This window comes from Cervus canadensis, chromosome 4 (genome assembly GCF_019320065.1).
Source record: "Cervus canadensis isolate Bull #8, Minnesota chromosome 4, ASM1932006v1, whole genome shotgun sequence".
NCBI classification, from domain to species: domain Eukaryota; kingdom Metazoa; phylum Chordata; class Mammalia; order Artiodactyla; family Cervidae; genus Cervus; species Cervus canadensis.
In genome coordinates this window covers 21,764,238-21,786,186 of record NC_057389.1, presented here as the reverse complement: position 1 = coordinate 21,786,186, position 21,949 = coordinate 21,764,238, and the positions used below count along the sequence as shown (strand labels likewise).

The following is a 21,949-nucleotide window of genomic DNA, read 5'->3' as shown; positions in this document are numbered from 1 at the left end:
TGGGAGAAACTCGGGCCATAAACTAAAACTTGGCCCAAAGGAGCTCCTTCTTTCCTTCTGCTGGGCAATAAAATCTCAGGAGATTTCATTTAAGAATTCTGGCTGTAGCAAGTATGCATTGCTGCCTCTGATAGGAAATGTTTCATTTGACTAAGCGCCCACTGTGGAAATGCTGTATGCGGTACTCAGTCTTATGAAACCTTTAAGAGTTTACAGCAGTTAGCTTTCCTTCATGATAGAGAGTATTAATAATTCTGACTCAACAAAAGATTTCCTGTGGACATTATTTCATTTAACAAAAGCAGCAGACGTCTATTTTTGAGGACATGAAGTTTAACAGGCATACATTTTATAAATAAGTTTTAAGTGTTCAGTTTAATCCAGCATGGACTGATTGTGCACCTACTATGTGCAGAGCATTACTTTATCTTGTGAGTGTCATTGTGGGTTTGGCCTGGAGCTTTTGTCCTCAGATATTTGCACTTGTAATTGCTGAGGCCTGTTTTCACTATAGTCTCTCTCAATCCTCAGGTTTCAGATGTTTCCCTAACTTAGAGAAAGTGTACTTTTTTGAGAAACGAATTAAATACCTACTGAGGAGCTTGTATACAGTGAAGGTTCAGAGATGAACATTCATTACTCAGGAAGTTTGTGAACCTCAAGTTGTAACACTTTATGTCACAAAATGAACATCGCTTGATTGATGACAGAATAAAAGGTATGTACTTTCCCCCTCTATAATATGTGGGCAAACAAAATAATACATGCAGAGTTATTTCTCTTAAATATCTGGCAAGGCATATGATTGATTGTTAGGAATTTTTTGACTTGGTTAAGACAAAATTTAGCCAAATGTTAAAGCATGGAAAATGTTGATGTAGGCAAAGCGAATATTCTGATAAAGCTGTAACATCACCCCAGCACACAAACATGTTGAAATCTTACCGTTAGGTTGTCATGCACTCTGCTTCCCTGCAGCGAGCATTAGCTTTAACCCTTCAGTGCTGCTGCTGAATTTCATGTTTAGGGACAGGGTGGAAGCTTCACTCAGGAACAAGCTTCTACTTGGGGGATGATGAGCTGATGAGCGGCAGTTTACGCGAGAGAACGGCCGTCTCACCCGTGTATCTGATCTCAGTTAAAATATATCTACTTTTATAGTCAATCCTCGTTCAGAAGGAGACTCTCGTATTCGCGAGTGCCTGGTGATTTGTGTGGACTGTGTGTTTAAGAGATTGTGTAAATTCTGGGTGGGTCACCAAGATCTTTCTCTTCCTCCTGTGAACTTGCTACCTCCGAATGAACTTCTGGATGGCACATCGTTTCGATGACATAACTTCAGCAACCCTGAAGGTTTGCTTTCCAAGTGAACGGCCCTTGGAGTGAGATGGCTATTTTCTGGGTTTGCCTTTGCAGTGTTGCTGAGAGAAAGCCCTCACTGAAAGGGTTAAGGGATGTTACTGCAGCAGTTATCAGCAGACCAGCCATCTACCTTTGGTACTTACAGGAATTTTATGGCTCTTGATCATATTATCAAATTCTTCATTAATTTTTTTGTATTTTTCTTCAGTGCGTGGGGTGAGTGCATAAGAGGAGTCGGGGTCGGGGCTTTCACAGCCTTTGTTCTCTTTCTTGTTCAAGGCCTGCCAGGTTCAGAGAAATATCAAGAGTAAAAAAAATGAAGGGTGTTTTGAGTACTTACACACAATCTTTGCCTGCTGATCATTAGATCAATATCTTCGTTAATTTTCCTGTACTTGTCCTCAGACTCAGGGCTGTGACCTACTGAGTCGTCTGCATCAGGATCTGGGCTGTCACAGCCATTAAGGCCCTTCTTTCTCAACGTCTGAAATACATAATTTGGAAAGTTCAAACCTAGACAAAGGCTGTAAAAGACATTCAGGGGTGTCACAGACGTTCAAGCTTGCCAGTATTTTAGGTTATTACATGGGCTATATTACATGAGGGTAGAGCAACTGTAGAGAGAAACAGTGAGTCATTTTAACAGTGCACTCGTGACTACTCAAGAAAAAAACAGTAAAAGGGAAATATTCCTTCTGAAACCAAATTCAACAAACAAAAGATGGGATGAGGGTTGAAGTTCCATGATCTGGAATGCATACGTGCTCCCAATATCTAGTGAGAGACAATCACAGAAGAATACAAGGGGGCAAATTGCAACACTTTTTTCCCACAGAAAAATTAGAAGTTAGGGCGTTACACAATGATTTCTGAAATGTGATCATGACAAAAGCAGAAATGGTGGAAAGAGATCCCCAGTTGGAGTTGAACATAATGATTGGCACTAAAAGCGTCCTGCACCCCACCTGTGGATATGCACTTGACAGTAAAAGGCGGTAAGAGAATCCAGGCAACATTCTCCCGAAGTACCCATTAAGAGTGTTTAGACACTGTGATCAAAAGGAGAATCACCTTCGTTTACTCTGGTTAGAGTTCTGTATGCGAAAATTTGCACTCAAATGGATAATACTGAGAAGCTGTCTGCCTGAACAGAGGCTGAAAGAAAAGTCAACACAGCCGAGCGGGGAGCTTCATCAGGAAGGAAGAAGTGTGTGTGAGTCGCTCAGTCGTGTCCAACCCTTCGCGACCCCGTGGACCGTGCCCACCAGGCTTCTCCGTCCACGGGATTCTCCAGGCAAGAATACTGGAGTGGGTTGCCATCGCCTTCTCCAGAGGATCTTCCTGACCCAGGGATCAAACTCAGGTCTCCTGCATTGCAGGCAGATTCTTTACCGTCTGAGCCACCAGGGACGCCCTAGGGTTTCATTATCATGAGCTAAGTAAGGAAGTCAAAGAATACTGCAGAGAGGTAACCAAGTCAATAACTACCAAACTAGCACAAGTTCCTCCTGGCTGCAGCTCAGGATCACCCTGCGACTGCCTCCTGACACACGGAAGTGAAAGCTCAGTGCCTTATCTCCAACCTCCTGTCTCCTGAACGTACGTCTGGTCTAGTCTTAGCTGTCACACAAGGATAAATAGTCATATAACACTGTAACAGGAAAAGTATGAGTCAGGAGTCCTGAGTTTTTACTTTTTTTTCTTTTTTAAAAATTGGTGGTTGTCAACTTAATTGGACACAATCCGAAGTTACAGAGAGAGTTACGTTTTCAGAGATTATAAAACTTCTGATTAATCAATCACACAGCTTGCCATGTAAACTATTAACAGACTAGCAACTTTTCTGAATTTTCCCAGTACTACCAAATCGTTTCTAAAGAGCTGTGTACCTAAGTGTCTCTCATTAATGGAAAGTTCAGCAGAGCTCATCTTTATTAAAGATCAAATTCACATACAAACAAAGCAGGAGCTGCGACATCAAGCTAAGGAATTCAAAACTGAGATAACACTCCATTTTTAATTCATGCAATTGGGGAAAATAAATAAAACAACATGAGTTAAAAAGGGGGTGTCAGTCTTAAAAATTTAAACTCCTTGGCTCTTATTGATGTGTAATACAAATGTAATGCTTTAAAAATTAGCTTGAGACACTAAAGGTATTCACTTAAAATCAAACTGAGAGCTACCATTTTGAATACATCTATGATACACTGTGTCTCTGTAAATATTTATTAATGTTATACTGATATAATATAATAAATAAACATATGGTTACAGCTTATTATGTGGTAAAATGTTTGAATATTAAAATGAATATTTTGACACACGATGATAAAATGTACATTTACAATCTTGGGGAATTTATAATTGGTGGGGCCACCTGTCCCCCATCATGGATCTACAGCTATCATTTTTCACCCAGAATAAGTACTTCCAGAGGGTTCCTGCAATAGTACTATTGAGGCTGTCACAATATATTAGAATAACAACTTCATTTGCTAATTTAACTTCCTATGTTTTAAACTCTTTCCTTGGCATTATCTCAATTGCAAAAACATTCTTCCCGGTGATGACTATTTGTATTATGATGTGGTTCCACTTTGATCTCTACATGTCCTTGAGGTTTTAAGAATAATTTCTGAGTGTCTTGCATCATACTCCATGGATTTTTCATAAAAATTCTCTTATGCAGGAAAAATATGTAAGATCAAGTACATATCATCTGATTTTTAAAAAAATTATCTACTGATATTTCTCTAAGGCATGTTAGAATATTCTTATATAAAACCCTAATTTAAAGTCTTATCTTTTATAACATTAATTTGTAGTCTTATTTAGATGGTAGAATTTTCCCTGTGCATCCGAATCTTTTACCCAACAAATCTTCTTGAGAAAACTATAGTTGTTTTGATGTGCAGATTTTTGACAACAGAACGCAAGGGTTAGAAGAGGCCTATCAACTGTCATTACAATCCATCTGGCACGTACATGTGTGCTAAATATTCTTACAAAGCTTTCAGGGGTAGATATCGTGTTTGGTTTATGAAAATTCAAACATCAATTACACTTTATTGAAAGATCTCCACAAATATTAACTCATTATCTCTCACAAGTCTTCCATGAAGATTTTAGGGAAACCTGATGCCAGGTCTCAGGCCAGCAGAGCCCAGCATGATGACCCCCCAATGCCTCCTGCCAGGGCACCCTTCGGCCACCGTGCCTCGTCGAGGCTTTCCCACACCTGTGACGGGCAAAGTGAGAGACGTGGACTAGATCTCTCCCACTCACAGAGAACTGCAGCAGTGGACTGGACACTGAACCAACTAGGCAGAATTTTTAAAAAATGAGGCTGTGGGCAATATTAAAGTATAAAACTATGGCTAAAATATTGATACTTCTTAGACGTCAAATTTTAGACCAAGTGGGAAGGCTTGTTGTTCAACAAAACACTTCTCAGCTTATAGATCAAAAAATCAATTAGATCAATAGCTCCTTTATACCTGAAGAATTAGCAAAACAAGTGGCATGAAGGCACATAGGAAATGGAAGTGGTGGGAGTAAGACAGAAACAGCGGCTCCTTTTCTCCCAGTAAATTCTTCTTGTCTCTGACTATCTCGTCCTACAATGAATATCACCACTATTAAAGTAACAAAATATCTCTACCATCTACTTTTATTTTTTAAATTTTATATTTTATTTATAATGGTATGTTAGTTTAAGGTGTGCAGCAAAGTGATTTAGTTATACATATACAATATCTATTCTTTTTCAGATTTGTCTCTACCATTTAAAAGCACTTATAATCTTATTTCAAGTTAAACTGTATTATCTTAAAAAAAGTGAATTTTGAGATATACAAACATAAAACCCAAGAGCATATTAATATTGAGTTCCAAATTCCCATAACCACATAACCAGAACATTGAAAAAATTGTTCAAAAATATTATTCTCGGCTGAGAGCTTGTAAAACACACTTCTGCCAAGAACAAATGATTACAGTGGAATTATAAAGCTCTGAAAATGGAAGACATGGCACAAACTTTACCACAGTTTGAATGTGAAACCTTAAGAGTAGTCTTATCCTTATTATATCAAAAATCTACAGCTGCTTAATGATGACAAAAGAATTGTTATTAGACTCAGCCAAATCTGTTTTATCACAGTAATAAACAGTTGCTATTAACTAAAGGGATTACTAAATGGATAAATAAGCATTATTCCTTATGGTCTTTTTCTAGTAAAATCAAAATTTCCATCGCTGGCCTTTGAAAGCATCTCTGATCTTTTATAAATGTGACTGGTCAGGTAAGGCAGGCACTTATATCATTATTCTTTCACAGGGGCTAGAAGTCCTGTATGTATTAGTATATATTGTTAAGCATCTCTCGGCTGACCATGTTTTGAAAAGATTTACTCCGTATGTCAAGATAAGGCAAGATATCTACGGAAACCACCAGCATCTCTTGCTACGCGTCTGAAGAAACTTCCCTCAGAGAACTCTGTAAATCTGGAGTCAGCCTTCCATGTAAGAGTGACACCTGTGGGGTAGATCAAGCGCCTGCAGAGGCTTCTGGGAAGTTTTCACAAGGCAGCCATTGTCATGCAGTGAGCTGAGAAAAGCCTTTTCTTAGAGAAGTAATCAGACTGACGAAGGTCACACACTCCAAACAGTAAGTGGAAAAACGAGTGCAAACAGGTAATCCAAAACCACGTGGACTCTCCCCTCCCAGATGGGTGGACACATGGACCCCGCATTCTTACATTTGTTCGCTGGGAAAGCTTAAAATACATAAAACTGACGCGAGAGGTGACAGGTGCTTCAACAATTCTAACGAAAGAGATGTAGGGAACAGATTCTATTTCACTACTGAAAGGAATATAAATGAAAGGGAATGCCACATGGAGCTCTCATTTCTTGTCTTAGGCATCATGTTATCAACTAGAAATATCCCTTTGTATACAACGGTTAAAACTGGCTCCCCTTTCTTAATTATTTCTTGTTAGTAGAAAAGAAATAACTAAATTACTGGTCTTTTTCGATTATGTGCAAACAGCATATTTTATGCTGATGCTGTTTAAGTAAAATTCAGCTTCTGTCAGAGACCCACCATCACAGATTAAAAGCTTCCAATCATTCAATTTCTTTCCATGTCTGCAATCTTAGTCCTTAAGAATGCGTATTTCCATCATCTTTCTTTTTCTGTGCCTCCCCATTTCAGAGCAGAAATTTCACATCTCCTTGTTAAAAACCCCAAACCTCCCAAATTATTAATTTTTGCTAAAATTCAATCACCCTTGCTTGCACAGCTAACATTACCCTTCAAAGGGTTGACATGGCAAGAACACATGCAGGAACTGTTACTATTAGTTCAGTGAACGTCCTCTTCACACAATCGTCAAGGGAAAAAAAAAAAATCAACTTTGGAAAAATAGCTTCCTTTTCTCTGATAGTAAATCATTTTTGTGCTCGTCTGTCACAGCTTTATGAAGACAAGCGTCTGCTCTTCACAAGCTGAAAAGTCTTTAGAGAGCAGTGAGTCCACACAGGCACAGCAGGACAAGTGGGAGACTGCCCACCAGGGAAGTTTCTGAGTGTGGTTCCCGAATAACCCTTCCACCCTGGTGCTGATGCTTACAACCCTGCTACTTCCAGGCCCTTCAGTATCCATGGAGTGGATGCTGCCCTAAGGACAGTGCTCTGTGACTTAATTCATTTAAAACACATCCAGCGAATAATTCCTGAGAACCTTCCACATGCCAGACACTGTTTTGTGCACTTGTTTTTTTTTTTTTTTTTAAGAGGAGTAGGCAATATACATTCAAACCGAAAAGCTCTGACTCCACCTATAATATTCTATGTTTTTTGGTGATTTCTAGCACAAATCACTTAGGCTGGGGGAAGAGCAGGTGCCAAGAAGTTCCTCCACAGGTTTTAATAATAAAAACTGTAAGCATTGTCTCTACTCTCGCTCCTTGCTCCATAGTTCTTTGTTCTTAATATAGAAATGAAAAGGCACATTAAAATACTGTGAATTCAGTACAATCGGTAGGTAGACTTTAATTAGACAAGCAAATCATAGCTAGTATAGAGTATGAAAAAATTAAATTTTACCCCAAATTATCCATTTGTGGTAAAAATTTTCATGAAAAATAAAAAATATAAACCTTAATAACAGTCCATTTCTCTAGGTTATTAATGCTGATTCTAACCAGATATTAACACCTACTGGGGAAAGGCTGGGGAGAGATGGGGCATTTCATTGTTTTTGCTTTTATTCCTTCCCTCAAAAGATAATCTTAACATCGAACTGGAAATTTTTTTCACTGAATATTTTTCCATCTTTAAATAGTGGAAGTAAAAGACTGATTGAAGATATGAAGATTTTTAATGTACAGAACATAAAGAAATATCCGCCCACTTCTCCTAATGGCCACAAGTGATTTCATATAGATATTTCGAGGGTGATAGTTCCTATTACTGACACTCTCATGCTGCCTGAGACTACCAAGGACTACCTGGCCCTTTCTCATGCCTTCTAGAAGGGAGGATAATGCTACAAGCACTGGCCTTTCACATTTCTTGTCTTTGCTCAGCTGGGCTCACCTACTGGAATATCCCCGCAAGGGAGTCTTTGCTTCCTGGATGCAGACAGTCCTTCTCCAAGGCAGATCTGATACAATCTTTTCCTCTCTGTAGACTCCTCTGATCACTAGGGCTGAATTAATTTCTGCCTAATTCACACACTCATTTATTGCATACATTTTTTCCTATGTGCTTTTATCACAAGTTATTATTTGTTTGTCTCCATTGCTAAATCACTCGGTCATTAAAGCACCTATCTTTATTTACTTTGGAAGTGGCAATATAGAGCAGGGTCTGATACACTGGAGGTGCTCAGTAAATGCTCACAGAATGAACAGAACACATATTTCCACTTCAGTGTTAATGTGTGCAGAGGTTTCATGGCTGGACAGAGGCTACTGTGTTGGCTGAAGGTAAAGACGGTAGGAGGATCTAGACCTCCTGACACATATTACTAAGTGCCATTATGTCAGGAGTTGTCTACGGTCCTCTGGGATGCAAGGATGCTTTTTCTGAATATGTGATTAAGACAATCTGTTTATGTGTTTTGTTTACATGTTTTTCTTCCCAAGAGTGAACTCCTGGAGGTCGGAGATCATTCACTAGCCATCTTGTAACACCAGGACTTAGCACAAGGTCTGCCGTGTAGAAGCTTAATAAATGTTTGCAGCATTAATGACAGACTGGATGGGTGGATGGACAGAACAGGAAAAAATCTTCACATGCTCAATGTAGGATTTTTGCAGCTGCAATTTCTTTCTTTGCATTTTATATTATTATTTCACACTGTTAAAACTCAGTTATTATTTTAGTCTTTTCAAGTAACTGTTATGAAGAGAGACTATTTTCTGAAATGTTCAGCTTTTAACTTAGAAAGCAATGCAGTACAGGCATAATTTGTACTAGGAATGAAACTGGTTATAAGTCATGAGGAGATTTATATCATTAAACACTTATAGTGTGGTGTATTGGTCTACATATGGAACGTCAGAAGAACGAGCATTTGTGAAATCTTTAAGGGAAAAAAGCCATCAGTATGTAATCTCAGTGAGGAAGTGCATAGGAGGGGAAGAGGGGCAGAGAACTCAGCACACAAGAAGAAACAAGGGAATAGCATTTTAGGCAGCCTGTATAAGGTTAGAAAAGGAAAAGCAGAAAGCTTCAAGAACGCAAGGGAACTTCTGGGAATGTGAGTCAGATACTATAAATCTGAAGTGAGCATGTTTCAAAATTCTTGGGCAAAGTTCATCTTTTTCCCCATTCCTGGATGCCGTTCCATGCTCTCCCTGGCTTTGACATTGGTCTTACTCTGGGCCAATCTTAGCCTGGAGGATTCATGGAAAATCAGGGTGATTCTAGGGCCAAATGATTCAGGCTTCCTCAGGACTGGTCAATGGTTTCAAGTTTCTAATGAGCGTTTCTTCCACCACACCTCCTTTGGAACCTGGCTAGGCATGGGTCAGGAGGCTGGCCTAGAACACGATGGAGATGGGGAAGTTTGGCAGGAAATGTCTCCTGACATCTGAATCCAGGAGCGATCTGAAGTGAAATATGAAACTGGGAACACTTTAATATACAGGGATTAAAATGCATGCTAAAATGTGCAGTTAATCCTAATAATCTCTTATAAAGCAAGTTTAGAAAATATAGGCTGGAATACAAAATAAAAAAAACTGAAATACAAAGGATCAAATTATAGGTGAGTTTGAAAAATGGAGGATGCTAGTGATTTCTTAAATAAGGAAGGAAGAGATAAGGCAGAATTATAAATTAAACAAAGGTTGAGAAAGAGCAGAGAGGAGCACAGGAACAAAGATCAGGAAGCAGGATTTTCGAAAGTATGAAATATGAATGCAGCTCACCTACTAACCTTTTTGGACTATGGCATTTTACTTGCAAATAGGTTACAGGGGCATAAAAGCAGATACTGGGGGCATTGATTCTTTAAAAATAACATGTTGAAGCATCATTTATAAACCATTAATGACTTATTTTAACAAAAGAAGATGTATATATTATCTTGAGTAACGACAGTAAGGTCAAATCATTATTTTTGTTTCTCTGTAGGCTCTTATCTAGTAAATGCCTTTTTATTCAAGTTGGGCCAAGGCGTGATTAGTCATTTGAAATGGGAGTAGTCTTCACTGCCTTATTTATCAGTCAGCTCAGGATTGTACTTAGTCATCATACTTCCTCATTTCTGTAGAGTTCCCATGCTCTCTGCTACATCATTTATTTTTCCACTTACATTTTTGCTTCCAACATCTCCTTTCATCCATTCCCCTCCCAACTTTCCTTTACTAGCAAACATCACATTTAGTTACTCAAGCTGGAGACCCAGAAATCACCCTAGATTCCACCATCTCTTGCCTCAGCTATAGTTTTTTTTCCTATTTGGTCTCCCATCCTGAGTCTGTTTGTTCCCTGACCCACTTTCCGGTCAATCATTCTTCCTTCTTTTGGCAAGGTCTGATTACAAGGCAAGTCTACCTATTCTTATAAACCATGGCAGCTCCTACAATGTTCAAGCTGGAGACCCAGAAATCACCCTAGATTCCACCATCTCTTGATTCAACTATCGGTGTTGTTTTTTGTTTTTTTTCTACTTGGTCTCCCGTCCTGAGTCTGTCTGTTGCCTGACCCACTTTCTGGTCAATCATTTTTCCTTCTTTTGGCAAAGTCTTATTACAAGGCAAGTCTACCTGTTCTCATAAACCATGGCAGTTCCCACCAGCCTGACCTACGACTCTTCACCGCAAGCCCTCCGCCTGCCTCTCCAGCACTATTTCCTCTCTTTTCCCCCAGTACTCCGGGTTTTGCCAAGGGGGAACTTCTCACCATTTCCCAAGCTGGGTAGGCCTCTTAATAATACTGTTTGGATATGTATCATTCATTCTTGTCTGGAATAGCCTTGTTTACTCCTCCCCTCTGCTACACAAACCACAGTCATCTCAGGACATCTACTGCCTAAGGCATCCCAGGCTCTATGAGGCTTCTTCCTAACTCTCCTGGACACTTAGACATTCCCATCTCTGTACCTCTAGTCCCCTGGGAAGCAAGGGGTTCAAACAGGTCAATCCTAAAGGAAATCAACCCTGAATATTTAATGGAAGGACTGAGGCTGAAGCTCCAATACTTTGGCCACCTGATGTGAAGAGCTCACTCATTGGAAAAGACCTTGATGCTGGGAAAGACTGAGGGCAGGAGGAGAAAGGGACGAGAGAGGATGAGATGGTTGGATGGCGTCATTGATTCAATGGACATGAGCAAACTCCAGGAGACAGCGAAGGACAGGGAAGGCTGGCGTTCTGCAGTCCATGGGGTCACAAAGAGTCGGACACCACTGAGAGACTAAACGACAACAAAGCCTCTAGGACCCTTAATTTTTTGTGTTTTCTTATAATATGTGGTGTTTCAGATTGTAATCTATCTTTTTCCAGGTCGGCTTCACTACTTGATAGTGAGTCTATTAGGGTTGAGTATTTCTGACCCCTGACAAAGGGTCTGATTAATATATGTGGGGTCAATATATGTTCTCAGGAACTGTTCATCGGATGAATGAATAAGCAAACAAACTTGATGGTCATCCTTTCTAATGGTGACAGACTAATTGAAATGAGTTGGGTGGTCTCCTGAGGTGACGGTGTTATTTATTTGTTTTAATAAGATCAGAGAGTCAAAATTCAAGGAGCATGAGTTCTGGTCATTAAAGCAATCTCTGTAATGACTTCACGACTGTAGCATAGCACATCTCGTGGGAAGCAGAGGGAGGAGTGAAAGTAACAAAATATTGTAAACGGGACCCTAAGGGCTTAGGCTCCTCTGTGGTTAGAACTGCTGAGTCCTAAGCATCACGGGCTGATCCTTTTCACAAAAGACGCTCTTGCATCTTGTGGCTATTGGTGCTTTAAGCTACCACCAATGGGACGTAAATACATTAAGAACCAAAAATCCTGCAAGAGGTGCTTTTGTGCATGCCCTTCTCTGCTTCCCCTCAGAAACTAGGCATTGCATTTGCAGTAAGCTTAAGAATCTTTGGCAGTCGGGATCTAGAGTTCAGCACTAGCTTATCAGAAAAGCAGAATGTTCTGGAACACATAAAAGGCAACACAAAATAACACAAGATTAAGTGACTTGAGGTTGACGCCTGATTGACTCAAGCTCTGACAATTTTGGTCACACCTGAGAATGGTACCTGCGGCAGCCAAGCCTCACTTTTGAGACGGTCAGGCACTCCCAGATGAAGGGTAACGTCGCTTCTTTCCCTCACATCACCCTCACTGCCTGAGCCTCTGCCAGGCTGCAGGGAGGAAAGCGCTCCAGTGGGCTTGGCCCTGCCCCACTCTCTCTTGGGCCGGCCCTTGGCCAAATGGGGAAATCCTCTCTTTGCCATTCATTCTCACTGTTATAACAACAGTTGCCCTGTCTTTGGTCACAGGCTGGCCCAACACCCACCAATAACAGACTTTTCAGTCTGGGATATCATTGAAAATACTAAGGTTTTTTTTTTTTTTCTATTCCTCAATTTATTAAATTGTGGGGAGAGAGATTTTCAAGGACCAATTCTGGATTGTGAATATAGATTTTATTTATTGATGGTATCCTCACCTTCTTCCTATGATACCTGACATTCAAACTTACTTTCCTAATTAATTTCTCTCTCTTCCCAATATCTCCAATGAGTGACAATCAGCCATTCTCTACTGAAACCTCTCAACCGAGAAGTTTTGATTTCGGTTATTCTATAGAGTTTGGACAGCCGTGCTAGGACAGGGCCTCTTACACTCCACCTTCGCAGTTAGCATACCCTGGGAAGAAGCATCTAAGTACTAATTCTGAGGGTTTTGCCTGGATCAGTGGTATGCCATCCGAGAGACTAGTATTAATCACTTTGCTAGCACATGTGGCTCAAGACATGTACTGGTCTGACTTGACAAAATCAGGTAGAGAATTACAGGGACTGTGTGAGAATATGTGAGGCCCAGCGACTATGCCTGCCAAGCGAGGGAGAGTCTCAATGTGTTAGAACAAACCTCCATGAGAGTAGAAACTTTTTTTTTTTACACCTCTGTATCCACAGCAACTTGAATGTGCCCAGCACATGGTAACACCCAGTAAATATTGTTGTTAAAAGAATAACAGAATCCAAGGCTGCAGGGCCATTTAAGATGGAATCACAATCGGATCTGAAGACACAGGCAGCAGCTGCTGAGGTCTGTGTTCAGGGTGTGGGCTGTTTTCATCCCTACCAATCACTCTCTCTAACGTCACGTATGAATTTAAATTATAAAAGGAAAGAATCATGAACTACAGGGTTAATGGAAATAATATGTCTCTCTTTTATGCTTCCTCAGAACTCTGTAACTAATATTTATTTTATAATGCTCTTCTCTGTATTTTTTTATTTCATTTTCTAGACTGTGCTTCTTGTAGATAGGAAGTATCTCTTGAGAGCTTTTCTTCTCTACTGTACAACACATGCGGTAGATAGCAGAAAGTTTCAAGAAATTCATTAGCTCTTCTGGATGGGCATCATATATAAGAATACCTCTAAGGAAAGCCTGGTCACTTTCAAGAAGAAGGTGCAGAAGGATTGGGCTTCCTTGGTGGCTCAGATGGTAAAGAATCTGCCTGCAATGCAGGAGACCTGGTTCAATCCCTGGGTCTCATTCTGGAGAAGGGAATGGCTACCCACTCCAGTATTCTTGCCTGGAGAATTCCATGGACAGAGGAGTCTGCAGCGCTACAGTCTATGGGGTTGCAAAGAGTTGGACATGACTGAGTGACTAACACTTTCACTTTCAGAAAGATTATGCAAAAGCCAGTGAGGATCCAAGTTTTCCATTTCCTTTAACACTGACCCTTCTCTCTCTCCTTTCAACAATAGTAATGTGTGTGAGTTCTGTCCAAGGCTAGCAACTTTGGTCTCTAAGCCTTACTCTTATGACTCCCCTCTTTCAATGTAGAATCCTCTGGATCTTGGTTAATGCAGTATTAATCTTTTCCTATTATTGGGTTGATATACTTTCTGCTTAACAGAGAGTGCCCAAAATATAATGGATGGGATGGTCACTGGCCAGGGACTGGGCTGGTGGGAGGACCAGCCCAGTGGTCCTCCAGTGGTGGGAGGATGCCATGGGACTTGTTATTCCCGGTGTGTGGCCAGGAAAGCAGGGTGTACTTCCAAGTGAACAACAGGCCAGCACTGGTGACTGGAAGACAAGACGCAAGGAATTTAAAGGCTCCTTAAAGGTTCCAAGGGTCATCCTGGAAGCAGGCTTGGTTTCACTGAATGTTAGGTTTACAGGAGGCTGTCAAATGGTCAGGGAACAAATCTCTACCCGCACTCACAGCAGGCATGAAGCAAGTCCCACAGACCAAACCTCTCAACGCACAGCGGCACACTTTCGATGCCCCTTCCCTTCTTTTCTGCACATGAGTTTATTTTGGTTTCTACCTCTTGTCTCTCTTACCACATTAAAAAGTACTTGTGGGGAAGGGAAGAGTCTAATCTATTCATCTTCTACAGCTGTTATGTCATTACCACAAACCGAACATGTGGATTGGTAGTTAAGTGGTGGATTTTACATTCAATAACCCTGGGTAGGTGTCCGATGGAAGAAAGTTTGGCAAAACTGTTCTTCTCAGTAATTAAGGAGCTTCAGGTAAATAAAAGGTGCTTAAAAATAAAAGCACTTCAAAATCCTCAGGCAGTTGCTCCATCCCAGCCCTTCCAGCTTTTGCTGGATTTATAAAATACACTAATACCATTCGATGTGCTCACTCTGACTCTTTGTAACCCTCTGGACTGTAGCCCACCAGGCTCCTCTGTCCATAGGGTTCTCCACGCAAGAATACTGGAGTGGGTTACCATTCCCTCTTTCAGGCGATCTTTCGGATCCAGGGATCGAACTCATGTCTCCTGTGTCTCCTACATTGCAGGCAGCTTCTGTACCGCTGAGCCGCTGGCAAACCCCCTGACACCATTCTAGTTTCTTTAACTAGCCCACCCTGCAGCCCTATCATGGTTCTGTCTGCCTGGCCACTGCAAGCCCACCTCAGCATCCACACAAGGCTGGCCTCCTGGAGGGCAGGACTGTGCCTGTTTTCTGGGAATCCCTAGACCAAGCAGAGTACCTGGCACATAGAAATTATAAATTAATTTAAATATTGATTTAAATTCATTAATCAAAGGGTCTCTATTTGCTTTCCTAATAATATAATTATCTCCAGGTGGTGCCAGCAAAATAATCAGAGTATCTATAGGACAGACATCAAAAAATGCCAGTAGCATTTCAGAGCATGGACCCTTTGTTCAACTTTCTGCAGGGACGTGCCCTCTGGTTTCCTGGCTCATTTGTTCCTGGGGGTTGCTATCTTCTGGACTCATACTGTAGTTCCTGCTATTCAATGGTTTTGACATGAAGGGTCCTTCTCATTAGTGTAGACTATTATGAATTGAAGGTAATGGTTAGAAATAAATAGGCCATAGGGCATCTACAAATGGATTCTGAAAATACCCAACGCACATTCCATTGTGGCAAACTGGGATCTTTCCTTCTGGATTGAACATTTACAAATAAAATATACTTCATGAGAAATGTTTTAGAAAGTCTAGTGTTATCAAGGGCTGATAAAGGCCTACATAGGATGCCACCTTATTATCTTATATGTAAATTAAAATGGCTGTATATTTATGTGACCAAATTAATGAAAATCAAACTCATTTCAATTCACTTTTCCTATGCTATGAATATTACCTATATATGAACCTGTGGCCCCATAACCTTGGACCAACCTGTAGTCCATGAAAGTCACATTTCCCATGATGTCATATATGACACAGATAAGTAACATTCTTAGGTTTTGTATTCAGTCACCGTGGATTTCACACGATGCTACAAAAGCTGGAGACAGAGTATTGAGAAATGAAAACCAGAAAGGCACAGAGAGTTAAGTATTTAATGGAAGTAAAGACAAGAATGAGCTAGTATGAATAGGTGACAGCAAATATTGATACATACTGGGAGAAGAGGGAGGGAAGGGCATGGAAATGAGTGAAAGACACAAGCTGAAGGTGTTGTGAAAGAGAGAGGGAAAAAATAATCAAGTGAGCACATCAAGTGATCCCTTGGTATGTAAGCTGGCCTCTCCCAGCGTGTGGGCTCAGCACTTCGTGCTCTAACATAAAGCTCCATCATGGGCCATCAGCACTCTGACTCATCCTGATACCCAACCCTGGCAGCGGCTCCGCACCTGTCCTCTAATTTGGAGAAGCCAACTGGCAGCTGCCAGCCCCACAGACGGCTCCGTCCTCTGGCCCCAGATGGCCTTCTCTGGCCAGTCTGTGTGGCCTTGGGCTCCAGGCCCCCGTGGTGGGAGCTGCCTGCTTGCTTTTGCAGCCAGGATGGTTTTAATAATTTCAGCCATTATCACTGGAAATGTACTGTAACCTGATTTTTACGTTTGGTGTTTCAACTTCCATAATTGGTGAATTCTCAGTGATTCTGTTAGTTGAGTGGTGAACTACGATTTTTCATTTGTGCAATAGTTTCTTCCATATTATTCATTAGGTAATTATAAAAACAACATTTCCCCTTCTATGGCACGAAGAGGAAATTAAACCAGTCTTCCCACACTATCAAAATATTAACCTTTCCCTTAGTTGAGTCTGTTCCTCACCAATAACACCTACCATTTATTGAGCATATACTGTGTGCCAGGGACTGAGCCTGTAGCTTGGCATGGATCTGTTTTATAATCCTCACAGCCACTCTTCCACTATGACTGGCCTTCTACAGATGAAGAAAAAACAAGGGCCAGGCGGTCCAAGAACTTGCCAAAGTCCACCAAGCGAGTTAGTGGCAGAACCAAGTTAACCAACTCAGTCAGGTGCAAGCTCCAGAATTAGCTTTCTTAGCTATCTCCGGATGCTGCCTCTGCAAACTTGTCCCCTTAATAAAGGCTCCCTAAGTTATGCCTATGTTTTCTTTTTCTTTTCTTTTTCTTTCTGTTTGGATGTGCTGTCTTCTTTGGTGCATGCGGGTTTTCTCCAGTTGTGGTGAGCGGGGGCTTCTCTCTAACTGTGGTGCTTGGGGTCTCATTGCCGTGGTTTCTCTTGTTGGGGAGTGCAGGCTCTAGGTGGACAGGCTTCAGTAACTGAAGCACGTGGGCTCAGGAGCTGTGGCCCGTGGGCTCAGTTGCCCAGCAGCACGTGGAGTCTTCCCAGACCAGGGATTGAACCTGTGTCTCCTGCATTGGTGGGCAGATTCTTAACTACTGGACCACCAGGGATGTCTGCTTGTGTTTTCTTTGAACACTTACTCTCAGGTGAAATTAACTAAGTGCATGACAAATCTCATTTTCCCATAAAGGGATATATTTGCAATAGAATTTATTTTCTGATGAATGATAACTACAATGCTTTCCCTGTTGTTCTGTTGTACTATCCACTGAAGAGAGGTGAAGCTCTCAATAATATCAATATTTTGGATGCAGCAACATAGTTAAAATTAAGGGGAGATTATTGAAAACCCAAGGAAAGAAAGGTGGTTTAATTTTTTTGACCTCTACACTTTTAAGATGAGGAAGGAAGTCCTTTGCAAAAACATTTTGACTGTATCTACCTGGGTAAAATTAAGTGGAGGTTTCCTGCAATTATTAAAATAATATTTTGCAAGAAATTTATGTCTCTGTTCTTAAGGAAAAAAGGTTGCTTTATAATTTTTGGTGCCTATATTACTTAGATTCACAATCTAACTGCTCAGCTCTTCACTTTAATTTGCTTGAGTAGATAAGTGATGCCAAGTCTGGTAACTACAAGATGACACTTATGCTGCATTTCAGGAGGAGGGTAGGGAAAAGAAAAGAAATGTACACTTTTTATGGAGACAACTATTGTTTCTCTCTGGGCAAAGCTATAGGATCAAGGAGAAATCTTTCACGTGTTATAAAAACTTCTTAAAAAAAAAATAAAAACTTCTTCTTTTAAAATGGGTACATAAGCTCTATCCTTGCCTTTGTTTTCAAAATGATACTGATAACACTGTTACATTACAGGCCGGATGGGAGGAAAAGTAAAAGGAATGACGGTAAAACTTCCCAATTTTTTTCCAGCAGTTGGGAAGACAGAGCAAGAAGTGAGATCTTCTTAAGTGAAAATTTCCCAAAGTCCCAAGGAAAAGGGGAAAACTACAGGAGAGTTTCAAGAACCACAAGACTTGGGCTTTGCATCTTGTCAGAAAATCCGCAGTGTTAGTGAAAGCCTGGGGAAAGGCTGGCACGGACCTGACTCAGCAGAGAAATGCCACCCACAGTCACCGACGCTGCTTCCGCAGTGGCTTAGCTGCCTTGTTTTCTCTGGAGGGTTCCCCAGCCCGGCCAACCCACACACGTCTCTCGGATGGGAAACTGGACTTTTTGAAAAGTGAAATTAAACAAAGTTGTATAACATTTAAAAGAAGTTTACAATTATGATACTTGGCTTTTTACATGGGCTTAAAGTCAATTTTCTGTTGAATAAATAATATTAACCACACAGTAACCACCTAATCGTTTAAAAATGCCTCAAACAGCCATCACCATCATTCTGCATAGACTCCCACTTCTTTTTAAAGTCCACCGTGAAAAAGATGAGGGGAAACAGTACCATTAAAAGAGAAAGCAAAACAGAGACCACGTCTGTTTCCATGAGGTCATGCACACAATTGACTACTGGTCAGAGGAATCCAGTCTATACCGAGATGGGGTGTGAAGTCAAAGCAAGTGGCTGGGAGAAGAGAGAACCCCCTCCCACTCCAACCCCTTATATTACTTTATTGTTGCATCCAGAGGGACAGATAGAAATTAATGAAAGTTCTGTTGATCAGACACAAGAAACAGTACACAGGAAGATGCAAGTTATATAACCAAGTTCACCTGCTGGAAAAACTGCCAATTTCACGTGAACTGCACGTGCACATATCCGTGTGTGTGTGTGTGCGTGCGCACGCATACTATACCATGAAGCTATGGGTTTTGAAAGGATCTTCAGAATTATTTCTGGGTAGATGTATTTCTGCATAGCTGTTTTCATCTTTTTGCCCCCAGAAGGAAATACTTCACTTTCAGAATTTAGGTTCCACAATTTTTTTTTGGTTGTTTTATTTTAGGACATTTGCAAACTGAATGATAGTGTCTAGGGGAAAACCACTTTCTTTCCCTAATCATAATATAGCAAATAGTTTGCTGTCATATAATTTACTCATTTTTTCTCTAATATAAATGAAATCTCTCATATTTGTAGGAACTCAATCATGGAAAGCAATGAAATATTTCTCCTTTTTTTCTAATATTGATCAGCAAGTGCTTTGATCTCAGTAACTGGTTGTCAGGTGTAGAGTCCAGAACTATAAAATTTGTTGCACCTCCTATAGGAAATATTAGGGCTGTAATGGTTGTCTGTCCTTAAATCACAATTCATCTTGGCTAGGTCTTCAGAGTGCAAAATAGGTGTGGTTCAGAAGAGGGTCAAAGGAACATCAGTGGTTCAGAAGCGAATATCCTTTCCCCAGTAGCGATATACATTGCGGGTATGTGACTGGAATATTTAAAACACCTGTTCACTTGGAACTCAGCCAAATGTGTAATGTGTTAGCGTGCCTGGCTCACTTCCAGGAGCATGTATCACTACTGCCATCAAAACACTGAGGGAGTCAGGGCAAAGATACAAAGCTAGAAGCGATGTAAGAAAGATATGTTTTATTGTTAACAGTAAGTATCATCACACTAAACACTGCTGGCTGGCTAGTATTTCAATGAAATCAATTATTTGTTTTTTTTGCGTCAGAAAAGAAACCAGCAGTATATGGAATTTCTTGTCTTAGATTTGCTAATTACTTTCTTTGCCTTAAAATCTTAATCAAGCTCTCCCCACTCTCCCTCCCTCCCCCACCTTCTCTCTTTCCACTGCTTTCTTCCTTGGATACATGGTAGTTTGACCCCCATGGACTACACAGCCTGCCAGTTTTTGTACATGGAATTCTCCAGGCAAAATACTGGAGTGGGTAAGCATTCCCTTCTTCCCAGAGGATCTTCCCAACCCAGGATCAAACCAAGGTCTCCCGCATTGCAGGTGGCTTCTTCACCAAGTCAGCCACCACGCAAGCCCTCAAAAGGAACACCAGGGAACAAATTCTATCCTAAGTCTATCTGCCAGAGTTCACCAACAAAACTTGGCCAAGCTCCTCCATGTGACAGGGTTCAACGTATTTTTTTTTTCAATTCTGTTTTGACCTTAGTTAATAGAGTTACTCGTGACTCCTAGTTTTTAACCTTTCTCTACCTTTTCCTCAGTTTAAAATCTGTATAATGAAGTTTTTATCTCTGGAGAATTTCATGACTTCATGACAGGAATATTTATACATGTATTATATGTAACAATTTATAAACTGTGACATTTTGTTTGAACGTAATCACAAAATATATAGAAGATTTCAATGTCCCAGGTGTGAATGTGTGTGTTTGTATGTGTATGAGCATGATAGACAGAGAAGAAAGTTAGAAAACATTGTCTATGTTTACACACATAGGAGGAAGGAGCAGAAGGAAAGGAAATAACGTGTTTAGGGGCATCATGTGCCCAACATGAGCTAATGGCTATATGTGTACATCGTACAAGCTATTGTGCACAAAAAGACCAAAAGCAAGTCTTGCATCCCAATTTTACTGCTTACGAAGCTAAGCTTCAGTGGAGATGAAGACACTTGTCCAAGAGCATGGAGTTGATGAATAAAGTAGAAGAAACCAGATTTGTCTGACTCTCTAGAACTTGCTTCTGCCCCTTCTCCCACACCACCTGCCGCCTTACAAACCATAATGAAAAAGACATACTATCTACATGTCTAATATATTGTAGAGCAGACATTGGCACAACATTGTAAATCAATTAAACTTCAATTAAATAACACCAAAAAAATGGCTGAGCTTTTAGATTATAGGTGTGGAAGTCCAAGGGTAGAGTTTTTACACTTGGCAGTATTGTATCCAAAATCCTGGCCTGTTCATGAGGTCATTCAAGGTGCACACACTTCACTGTGTGTGTCTGTTAGTCGCCCTGTGGTTCCAACTCTTTGTGACTCCCTGGGCTGCAGCCCGCCAGGCTCCTCCGTCCATGGAATTCTCCAGGCAAGAACACTGGCGTGGGCAGCCATTCCCTTCTCCAGAGGATCTTCCCGACCCAGGGGTTGAACCTGGGTCTCCTGTATTACAGGCAGATTCTTTACCATCTGAGCCATCAGGGAAAGTCCATATACTTCATTAGGAACATCAAAATTTACAGATTTTGATTTCTTCAATTTAATCTAGAGAAGCTTAGATAGCTTAAATATGCTTGCTGAGGTCTTTATAATTTGCTCCTTTAAGATACTACATCTGACATTTCGTCTTTAGTCAGAGAAATAAATGCATGTGCATGTATCAGTGCAAACTGAAATTACATGCATATTTCAAAAAAAACTTTTTATGTTATAATCATAGCTGTTCACAGTATGGCATAAATGGCTTAAAATATTTAAGTATAATGAAAGGTTTTAGGCTTTATAGGATGTACACATATACATGTTACTTGTAAAAATTAAAATGTTTTGGCACGTCTACATTTTACAATTATATTACTTCTATCTGGTTGTCATTTGGTTATTCTTCTACTTGAGACCACACAGTATCGTTCTTATACCTTCTATATTGTACCTAATTCTGCCCAAACATTTAGAACTCTTGATTTATCTGTTTCCTCTTCTTCCTCATTGCCCTTGCCATTTTTCCTACCGCTCCTTCTATCTGTGAACTTTCAATTCTTAACAAACTAGTATTTTTCAGGCCCTTGCTCCTTTCTTCTTGTGAATCTTTGCATGACTAGTCTTTTGAAAGGTTGGTCTCCATCCACTTCATCAATTCATAACCATCTTTCTGCATTTCAATTGTTTGAGCTAAAAAGATATCACCCATCATGGCTACCATCTCT

General features: G+C 40.5%; 1 protein-coding gene across 14 annotated transcripts in view; it reads right to left on the bottom strand.

Annotated features, from left to right (window-relative positions):
- Positions 1 to 21,949, bottom strand: part of MEF2C (myocyte enhancer factor 2C) — a 174,527-nt gene that overhangs the window by 42,991 nt on the left and 109,587 nt on the right. For 11 of the 14 annotated variants that reach the window (XM_043464689.1, XM_043464690.1, XM_043464687.1 and 8 more), the window contains one exon: positions 1,703 to 1,846. In XM_043464689.1, coding sequence (XP_043320624.1) covers positions 1,703 to 1,846 — 144 coding nt within the window. Of the gene's footprint in view, positions 1 to 1,505; positions 1,644 to 1,702; positions 1,847 to 21,949 lie in introns of all 14 variants that reach the window. The other 3 variants (XM_043464692.1, XM_043464697.1, XM_043464699.1) reach the window with 2 other exon arrangements.